At 56.8% G+C, this 9,965-nt stretch overlaps 2 protein-coding genes across 2 annotated transcripts in view; one reads left to right on the top strand and one right to left on the bottom strand.

Annotated features, from left to right (window-relative positions):
• The first annotated feature begins 1,093 nt into the window (after window positions 1-1,093).
• Window positions 1,094-5,560, top strand: PGA3 (pepsinogen A3). Its single transcript, XM_005426502.2, has 10 exons — window positions 1,094-1,160; window positions 3,392-3,548; window positions 3,641-3,785; window positions 3,969-4,086; window positions 4,198-4,316; window positions 4,399-4,598; window positions 4,719-4,835; window positions 4,909-5,047; window positions 5,121-5,213; window positions 5,301-5,560. The coding sequence occupies exons 2-10, from the start codon at window positions 3,493-3,495 to the stop codon at window positions 5,448-5,450; spliced, it is 1,137 nt and encodes a 378-aa protein (XP_005426559.1). The 5' UTR covers window positions 1,094-1,160; window positions 3,392-3,492; the 3' UTR covers window positions 5,451-5,560.
• A 336-nt stretch (window positions 5,561-5,896) lies between these two features.
• Window positions 5,897-9,965, bottom strand: part of VWCE (von Willebrand factor C and EGF domains) — a 6,067-nt gene continuing 1,998 nt past the window's right edge. The window contains 14 exon segments of the mRNA XM_031061519.1: window positions 5,897-6,491; window positions 6,596-6,686; window positions 6,792-6,867; window positions 6,869-6,909; window positions 7,060-7,142; window positions 7,211-7,307; window positions 7,478-7,563; window positions 7,949-8,066; window positions 8,233-8,318; window positions 8,428-8,515; window positions 8,710-8,792; window positions 8,881-8,974; window positions 9,053-9,360; window positions 9,460-9,588. Coding sequence (XP_030917379.1) covers window positions 6,001-6,491; window positions 6,596-6,686; window positions 6,792-6,867; window positions 6,869-6,909; window positions 7,060-7,142; window positions 7,211-7,307; window positions 7,478-7,563; window positions 7,949-8,066; window positions 8,233-8,318; window positions 8,428-8,515; window positions 8,710-8,792; window positions 8,881-8,974; window positions 9,053-9,360; window positions 9,460-9,588 — 1,871 coding nt within the window. The 3' untranslated portion in view covers window positions 5,897-6,000.

Raw genomic sequence — 9,965 nt, 5'->3', positions numbered from 1 at the left:
TCCTCCCAGTGCCGCCATGTTGGGGGGCAGGAGCACGGATCAATTTAATGGCATTTTTTAATCAATAATCGCTCTTTGGCTACCCGCGGGGCTTTCCCCGAGCTGTAGCTGCTCTAGGAATTATATCCTTCGTGTTTCCGGGGTGTAGTTCAGGGAGAGCTGGAGAGGGGTTTTGGAGGAGGGCTTGGAGCGATAGGGAAAGGGGGAAAGGCTTCGCATGGCCACAGGGCGGGTTTAAGTTGGAGATCGGGAATATTTCCTTCCCTGTGAGGGTTGCAAAGCGAGATGCCCAGAGAAGCTGCAGTTGCTTCATACCTGGAAGTGTCCAAGACCAGGTTGGAAGTGGTTTAGGAAGCACATACAGAGCTCGGCAATATCCCCAAATATTCATAAAATGTCGGGTTCTTCCAGCCGGATCGAAGCAAATTCCTCTGGAATACCTGGTTAGCTCCTCCTCGCATGACACAGGAATATTCCCGAGAAAGCTCCAGTCCCATCACCCAACTTTTCCAAAATATGCTTGCAAAATGCTGCACTTTTCCACCTGTAACGCCACATTCCCAAAACCCAAGCAGGGATGAGGCAGGGGAAGGGCTCCGTGATTTCTGCTCCTTCTGGAGACTTTGGCACTCTGGGCAAGGTCACCCAGCTGTTCCAGAAGTGCTGGGATCTGGGAAAGGCACCTCTGACCCCATCCATCACCTGAGAGCTGTTGTGGAACAAATGGGAGTCATATGATCCCAAATAATTCTGGATAAATCAAGCACAGTTTGTTCCCAGCGTGGCTGATAACCAGGTCAAACCACCAGTGCCATGGGAAAGAAAAGGGACTTGACTTGCCAAAGGGAAAAAACATTTTCCAGGCTTCTTTTGGAACAGTTTCCACAGACCTGGAAAAGCTGGAAAATGTTTAATTAACATTTTATATTAAAACATAAGGTTTGAGGAGAGGGGAAAATTGTGTTTGGATTTGCACAGAAGAAACTGAAAAATACCCACTTAAAAGTGTTATCCAGAAATAAATCTGGGATAAACAGGTGGGTTTGGAAGGATATTTCCATTAGCTGCTTATTAATATCCTTAATTTCCACAAAAGATGGTTCCACATGTTTTTTTCCCTTGGATGATATCTTAATCCCAGCCCAAATCACCCAGAGCAGGTAGGAAAAGGTGACCTGAAGTCAGAAAAGAACCTTGAGGTCCTGTTCTGCCAAATTCCATTCCCACAAGGATCAGCCAATATCCCTGGGCTTCCTTGATAAGTTAATCAAATATTTTTAATCCAATCCCGGAAATTTGACACCTCAGGAGCGTCAGATTTCCCTCCTTTCATCTGACAGCTCCGATAAAGCGCCCGTGTGATAAAAGCCTTGAGGGAAGGGACAAGAAAAACTGGGAACAGGGCCTGGAAAAGTTGACTTCATGAATCCATTTCCAAGAAAAGCTCTGTCTCCACAAGGGGAATTTTTTGGGAGGCTGCAGAGATAAAATTAAGGAAGTTTTGTCAGAACGAGTTTTGATATCCCAAAAGCCTGAAAATCCCTGTTTGATCCAGAGGGTGATTCCCATGGAAGTTAAATTCATCCCAAGGGGTGTTTCCACATCAAAATGACATTAAAAATCTGATTTTTCCCGGTAAAAGCCTACATTCTGGGGGGGGGGCGGGGGGGCGTTATTTCCTGGGAATCCTCGCCCAGCCCGGGAGGGACAGCTTCCAGATCCATCTTTCCAGGGGGGGGGGTTTTGGGATCTCTGCATGCTGTGGTGCCCTCTGGTGCCAAGGAAAGCTGTGGCAGGGAGGCCACCTGCTCCCATCCACAGAGCTCCCAGGCACAGGGATGGATTAATGCAGGATCCAGCATCTCATGCCCTCCATTTCCCCACCAAGGTTGGGAAAATCCAGGATTTCTCTCCCAGGAAGCCATTTCACACCCTAAAAGGGATTGTTTTTCCATCCTCCCAGATTTTAGTCTGGATTTAATTAGTGCTAAGTAGCAATTCCCATTTTTTCCCAGTCCTGAATTCCCCAGCTTCTTTCCTCTGTGGATATCATCCGTCCAAAAATCCATCCCTGTTGGATCCATTGTTCTGCTTGGATGGGATTTACCAGCAGCACAATAAGCTTGTCCTGGAACTTCCCATAATTGGGCAAATGTGGGTTTTTTTCCCATTGAGAAAACAGGAATCCTGATGCCCAAGGATGGCCATTCTGGGAATTCAATGCATAAATAGCTCTGGGAAAGCTTCATATTTTTGTTTTCTCTACTATTTTGGCCAAAAAAGGAGGAAAACTTGGTAACTCCAAAATCTGCAGGGACACATTCCAGGTTGGTTTCTCCAACCTGGCTTTGGACACTTCCAGGGATGGGGCAGCCACAGTTTCTCTGGGAAATCCATTCCAGGGCCTCACCAGCCTCACAGGTAAGAGGTTCCTCCCAATATCCTGTTTTCCAGTTTGAGGCCATTCCCCTTCTCCTGTCACTCCATTCCCACATCCAAAGTCCCTGAACTGGGGGAAAACTGGGATGAGCTGGGGGAAAGCCAAGCTCTGGATGAAGGTCACAGGAGTGGGATTGGGAAACTTGGCTTCGGTCACGTCACCACGTGCTGGATCCATGGCTCCTGAGCGGTCACCTTGTCCTGGAGGAGATCAAAGGCTCCCTAAGGCTGGAGCTGGCATTCCTCCCTTGGAATCAGCCCCATCCCAGCTCAGAATGATAGAAGAATCTGAGGGCATGATGCTAGGTTGCACTGGGGGAGTGAAACGAGGAAGAACCTGGATGGGGAATGTTGGGAGAAAAGGGACGGAGCACTGGATTATCCCTGAGGAAAAACAAAGGAGGATGGGATGTGTTTTAGGGGGCTGGAAAGGAGATTGCCTTGGCTGATTCCCAGAATGGAAAATCTGGACCTGGCAGCCTGAAAATCCTTCATGGAGCCTTGGCAAGAAGAGAAGGAGAAGGACCTGGAGAGACCTTGGAGTCTCTTCCAGCACTTTAAGGAGTTCCGGGGGAGCTGGAGAGGGACTTTATAAAAGGACCTGGAGTGACAGGAGAAGGGGGAACAGCTTCCTAGTAGCAGAGGACAGGTTTAGATGAGATATTGGGAAGAAATTCTTCCTTGAGAGGGTGGTGAGTCATTCCTGGGAATGGAATTCCCAGGGAAGCTGTGGCTGCCCCATTCCTGGAAGTGTCTGGCTCAAACCCTCCAGCAAGGAATTAGAGGGTTCAGGGTCCAAACAGCCCTGCATTCCCACCAGCTCCCACAGAATAACCGGGAGTGCTTCCTGCCCATCCCAACATACTTGTGGCCTGAATCCCCCCGGGAATATGGGGATCCCCTGGCTTGACATTCCCACCTCCCCTTAAGGACATTTTGATAACCATCCCAGGAGCAGTTTGCCTTTCTTATCGGGGCCTCCGGCCAAACACCGGAGCCAGGATATAAGGAGCGGGGCCGGGATCGGAGGCACATTTTCCGTGAGCTCCCACCATGAAGCTGCTCCTGCTCCTTGCCCTGGTGGGCCTGGCCCAGGGCCTCGAGACCAGGTGAGCCCCAGGGGGTCCCCAAAACAGGGATGTGGGATGTGGGGTGATCCCAATGGCACATCCCAGTGATGCATCCCGGTCCCTGTCCACAGGGTGCCCCTGAGGAAGATGAAGTCGCTGCGGCAGAGGCTGCGGGAGCAGGGATTGCTGGAGAGTTACCTGGAGCAGCATCCCTACAACCTGGCTGCCAAGTATTTCCCGGGCATCGCCGTGGAGCCCCTGGAGAACTACATGGATGTGAGGGGCTGGGATTGGGAACTGGGATCAGGGAGCACAGGGGGACACTGGCTCCTTCCCCATCCCATTGGCCTGTTATCCATTCCACTAGTCCCTTCCCTATCCCTGTAAGTTATTCCATTAGCCCCTTATCCATACTCCTTTCCCCATCCCCTTAACCCCTTCCCAATCCCATTCCAATAGGATGAGTACTTTGGCACTATCTCCATTGGGACCCCACCTCAGGAATTCACCGTGGTCTTCGACACCGGCTCCTCCAACCTCTGGGTTCCCTCAGTCTTCTGCTCCAGCCCAGCCTGCAGTAGGTGTCTGGAATGAGTCTGGGATGTGTCCTTTGGGAGTCCTGCATGGCTCTGCCCATCTTTCCCAAGGGACAAATCCCAGACAATCCCCATCCTTCCCACCCCCACAGGGAACCACAACCGCTTCAATCCCGCGGAATCCTCCACGTTCCTCAGCACCAATGACACCCTGTTCATCGCCTATGGCACAGGAAGCATGACCGGAGTCCTGGGATATGACACCGTCGATGTACGGCCAGGAGCTCCAGCCCCCTCATCCCATGGGATCCCACGGGATCCTGCCCAATCCACACCTGTCTCCTTTCTCCCAGGTTGCTGGCATCAACGTCCGCAACCAGATTTTTGGGCTGGCTGAGACAGAGCCAGGGGATTTCTTCTACTACACCCCCTTTGATGGCATCCTGGGATTGGCATTCCCAAGCATTGCCTCCTCTGGAGCCACCCCTGTCTTCGACAACATGATGGTGGAAAACCTTGTGGATAAGAATCTTTTCTCTGTCTACCTGAGCAGGTAAATCCCAGCCAAAGCTGCTGAGGATTTCTCCCTTTTCCCTCACACTGGCCCCATTTTCCAATGGGAATGGAGGTGTTGGGGGGCTGGGAACCAGCCCAGATGGATCTCCCTTTCCAGGGACGACGAAGGTGGGAGCTTTGTCCTCTTCGGTGCCATTGATCCCTACTACACCACCAGAGGCATCTCCTGGATCCCTCTCTCTGCTGAAACCTACTGGCAGATCTCCATGGAGAGGTATTCCCAGTATTCCCTGCCCTCCAGACAGTGTTTTGGGGAGTCCAGGCTCACTCTGCATCCCTCTTCCCAGTGTCTCCGTCAGCGGGACTCCAGTGGCCTGTTCCTCAGGATGCCAGGCCATTGTGGATACAGGAACCACTCTGTTGGCTGTTCCTATCCGGGCCTTCCGGACCCTCATGAGGCGCCTTGGTGCCAGCTCCAGTGGTGAGGTGAGGCTCAGGATGCTCCTTAGGACATTTGATCCCAGCTGGAATGGCCACTAACCTGCCGTGTCCTCCCCAGATCAGCTGTGAGGCCATCAGAAACCTTCCCAGCCTCATCTTCCATATCAATGGCAAGGAATTCCCAGTGCCGCCCAGAGCCTACGTGTTAAGGGTGAGCATCCCATTGGGAATGGGTTTGTGGGGATAGAGGGAGGGATCTGACAGCTGGTGACCACCCCCTTCCATGTCCTTGGAGCAGAGTAACGGGTACTGCACCCTGGCATTGCAAGGCATGGATGCGCCCACGGAGGAGGGCGAGCTCTGGATCCTGGGGGACGTCTTTATCCGGGAGTATTACGTCATCTTCGACAGGGCCAACAACAAGGTGGGGCTGTCCCGGCTGCCCTGAGCTGGGATGGGAATCCCAGGTGTCCCCAACTCGGTGGCTGGCAGGGCTTGTCCCTTTCCCGGCCCTCCTGCCACCACCGAGGACAATAAAGGTGTGGAGAAGCGCCCCTGTGCCGTGTCTCTCTGAGGAATGCCAACACATGCCTGGGAATGTGGCGTGTCCCTGGTGCCACCCTCAGCTCCACCTGCCAAGGATGTCGCTGTGCCCCAGGGATGGGAGCCTGGATGTGGCTCTGCTCATCCCTGAGGAGCTCCCAGCCTGGGGGACCTGGGGCAGGACATGTCCCTCCTGTCCCCAAACCCTACTCAGGGTGAGGGGGCTAAACACCTCCAGCACTGTCCTCATCATCCTGGAAAACCACTCATCCCTAAATTCCCAGAGGACAAGCCCCAGGGCTCCCCGCGCTGGTGGGTGCAGGGATGAGGGGACAGGGAATAAATACCAGAGTGACTTTATTGGTGGCAGGGGGACAGCTGCTCCCTCCCCAGGGCCAGGCCTGCTGGTCCTGCAGACCCCCTTTTCCTCCTTTCCTTCATCCTCCTTCTCCTCCTCACGGTGTTCCAGGCACACCTGGCACCTGGAACCTGGGGCTGTCCAATGGCACCGCAGAGGGATCCTCATTCCTGGGGGATCCCTGAACCTCAGGGCTGCCTGTGGCATCAGGGGGAGCTGTGGCCTCACAGAGGGGGTCAGGGGGTGCTGTGGGTGCCAAGGGGTACCCAGAAGGAATTGGAGTGGTCGGAGGGGGCATCCCAGCACCCCAAATCCCTGGAGAGGGGCCAAGGGGGGGTGTGGTGGGAAGCAGGAGCTGGGCCAGGCGGTAGCGGCGGTGTTGAGGGGTGCCAGGGGGTGAATCTTCAGGGACTGGGGACTGGGATGAGGATGGGAAGAAGGATGGGGACTGGGATGAGGACTGGGATGAGGATGTGGGTAAGGATGGGGACTGGGATGAGGACTGGGATGAGGATGGGGACTGGGATGAGGACTGGGATGAGGATGGGGACAGGTCACTGCCCTGCAGCAGGAGCCGGATGTCTGTGACTGACAGAGGGAGGATTTTGGTCAGCACCGACCTCTTTGCCAGCACCCCCAGTCTGGAGGGGGCACATCCAAGTGCCTGGGGATGGATCCAGGGATCCCATTACCTGGGCAGGATGGGCAGCAGCCCATGGGCAGTGTGTGGGGCTCAGAGCAGGAGCGGGGGCACGGCCTCTCCTCACAGCTCACCTCTCCAAGCTGGAAAAACAGGGATCAGCCAGCCCAGCCCTTGCTGGGATCCAATGACACTGGCACAGGCACCATGGACACGGGCATCCCATGGGAATGGGCAGGAGGTCTCACCTGGCAGGTGCAGCGGGTACAGGGCTGTCCCTCGGGAATGAAGCTCTGGCCGTTCTCCACCTTCCTGCCCTGGTAACACGATGGCACATTCCAGAGGCGAGCAGGCCACCGAGCCCAGCTGCGAGAGACGGGAGAGACCCCCGAGGGCCGGGCATTAGGAACCCCGGAGCGCCCCCGGAGCTTTTCCCTGCAACGGAGCCAAAAACCGGGCTTCAGCCCACGGGGCGGGAGCCGCAAATCCTCTGGGAATGCCCGGCCCAGCCCTCACCAGGCAGATGCAGCTCAGGCAGGGATCCAGCGCCGACGGGAAGGTCTCGTTGTTGGAAAAGATCCTCCCCATGTAGGTGCAGCCTGCGGGGAGAGGGGCTCAGGCGGACCCCGGGCAGCTCAAAATCCCGGAATTCCGGGCGCGCCCTCACCTGCGGAGCAGTCGGGGCAGCACTGCCCGGGAATGCGGATGGGATAAGGACACGTCTCCACACAATCCGTGCGCTGGCAGCTCACGGAGCCGTCTGCCTGCAGGCGGGAACACCCTGACAGACACCTCGGGATTCCCAAACCCGCCGGATTTGGGGGATTTGGGGCCTGACAGGCTACGGGCATCCTGAGGGTGGGAATGGAGCAGGAGCCGTGCGCTGGGGCAGGGACAGGGAAGAGGGAATGAAGCAGAGCAGGTTCTCATTCACCTGGCAGATGCATAACTCACAGGGATCGCCCGGAGACCAGATCTGTCCAACGGGAAACTCCACGCCGTTGTCATCCAGGAAGCAACCTGAGTAGGAACCCTGTTCCCAGCTGTCCTGTAAAACCTACCCTTCCTGTCCCCAGGGGTTCCCTATATTCCACCCTTCCTGTTCCTAGGTGTTCCCCATCTCCCACCCTTCCTATCATCGAGTATCCCCACATCCCACCTGTGTCCCCTACATCTCACCCTTGCCATCTTCAGCTGTCCCCCCTCATCCCACCCCTCCCTTCCCCACGTCTGATCCCCAAATGTCCCAGCATCTCACTCTCCACATCCCCAAGTGTCCCCCACATCCTCTATCACAGCTCTTCTTCCCATGCCATGCCATTCCCGTTTCCCTCAGCTTTTCCCCCTCATCCCTCTCCCTGTCCCTCCCTGCCCATTCCCAGCCGTGTCACTCATCCCGACTCACCGGCAGGGGCTGGAGGGTCCCGGCAGGTGGAGCAGCACTGCCTGGGACCCAGCTGCTGCTGGTGCTGGGGACAATCCAGCACGGGGCAGGGAGTGAAGGAACATTCCACCTCTCCTCCCTGGGGACACGGGAATGGGTCACCTGCTGTCCCTACCATCAGCCCTGAGTGAAGCTGGGATGCCCCCAGCAGGTACTGGGAAAGACTGGATTATCCCAGGGAATCCTCATCCCTGGGGACCTCCCAGCTTTGGGGACCCTCATCCCTGGGGACATCCAGGACCCACCTGGCAGACACAGGTGGTGCAGTCGTCCCCATCCAGGCTGAACCGGGCTCCGTGTGCGTATGTGCGTCCCCGGAAATTGCACTTTTCTGGGAAAAGGGGAAGGAGTGGCGCTGGAGAGCCAAGCACGGCTCTTCCCTCACCCCCAGCTCAGCCTGGGGGTACTCACACCCCCCAGAGCAGGGGTCCTGGGATCACCTGGATTGCAGGAGCAGCAGTCAGCCGGAGAGGGGCTGGGGCAGGATCCTGGGGGACATTCCGGGGACAGGCAGGAGACATTCCCGGCCTATGGAGGGGAACATGGGGTTGGGAAAGAGGACCCCGATTTCCCAGGGATGAGGGGAGGATGTCATCAGCTCCAGAGCATCCCAATCCATGGTTGAGCCAGGATGCAGGATGAGGGTCCCCAGCGATAAGGGTCTCCAGTGCTGGGAGTTTCCCAGGGATGAGGGGGGATTCTCCCATCCCAATCCAGCTCACCAAGCAGACGCAGACGGTGCAATTCCCATCGGATGGGGAGAAGACATCGCCCTCGGCCCTGGTCACCCCCTCGTGCAGGCACCCTGCAAGCCATTGGGGTCAGGGGCATCCCCTTGGGAATTCAAGGGGGACCATCCTGGGAACTGGGGGGATCAGGGGGTCAGGACTCACCTGTGCAGGTGGGGCAGCAACCCCCAGCCGGAGCGGGAAGCGGGTGGGAGCAGGGAACGGAGCAGCTCACGGTGTCACAGAGGACTTGTCCCCCCTGCCAGGACACATGGTGGCTCATCCCAGGTTGGGACGGTGCCATGGGAAGGATGGGATGGAAGGATGGGACGCTCACCTGGCAGGTGCAGCTCTGGCAGCCTGGCTCTGTCCAGCGACTGCCGGGCTCCTGAGAGATTCCCCGGTGCCAACAATCATGAGATGGTGGGATGGAGATGCCAGGGGCTTCCATGGCACGTGGGGATGGCTCAGGGGACAAGGATGGGGAGGAGGGAGGGAATTGGGTACCAGGAGCTGCTACAGGGAAGTGGGGAGAGGGGGAGCCCCTTGGGAGCAGGTGGGAGCCAGGAGGGAGCAGGACAAGGGTGGGTGGATGCTGCAGGGATTGCAGGATGGGCGACGGGGCCAGGATAGATTTGGGATACCCTAGGAAGGAAATCAGGAAGGCAGAGACATCACTTGGGGCTGGCAGGGAGATGGGAGCATCCCACTCTGCTCCTCCAGCCAGGAGAAGGACATGGATACCTTCGCAGGACACCCTGTCTGTGCTGAGCCGGTATCCGGGGTGGCAGGAGCAGCGGAAGCTGCCGGGAATGTTGTGGCAGCTGTGCTGGCAGGAGCGGCGTGTGCCAGGCCGTCGGCACTCGTCCACATCTGCGGGAGTAGGGAATGTGGCAGGAGGTGCTGCACCCTGGGATATGGCCCAGGAAAGAGCCTGGAGCACCAGGATGGGCCCCCAGTATGGCCCACGCGGGGATGAGGATGAGGTGGCAGCACTGTGGTCATGGGCTGATGGACACCTCCATCCCGTGGGATTTGTGGCATGATGAGGGAAGGGGGTCTGGCACAGTGCCCACAGACTCATGGCCACCTGCATCCCTTGGGATTCATGGCATGGAGAGGGATAAGGGTTAAGCATACATGCAGGGGCTCAGTGACCACCTCCATCCCTTGGGATTCATGGCATGGAGAGGGAAGGGGGTGTGGCACAGTGTTCAGGGTCTCAGGGCCACCTCCCTCCCCCGGGAGTG

Source organism: Geospiza fortis, unplaced genomic scaffold (genome assembly GCF_000277835.1).
Source record: "Geospiza fortis unplaced genomic scaffold, GeoFor_1.0 scaffold450, whole genome shotgun sequence".
Taxonomy (NCBI): domain Eukaryota; kingdom Metazoa; phylum Chordata; class Aves; order Passeriformes; family Thraupidae; genus Geospiza; species Geospiza fortis.
This window is presented reverse-complemented; position numbering and strand designations above follow the sequence as displayed.

Excerpts from the sequence above, each read along its gene's own strand:
- PGA3 (XM_005426502.2), top strand. The coding sequence starts at position 3,493 with ATGAAGCTGCTCCTGCTCCTTGCCCTGGTGGGCCTGGCCCAGGGCCTC. Across the intron at positions 3,549-3,640 it reads GCCCAGGGCCTCGAGACCAG|GGTGCCCCTGAGGAAGATGA; the intron begins GTGAGCCCCAGG and ends CCCTGTCCACAG. Across the intron at positions 4,599-4,718 it reads TTCTCTGTCTACCTGAGCAG|GGACGACGAAGGTGGGAGCT; the intron begins GTAAATCCCAGC and ends CTCCCTTTCCAG.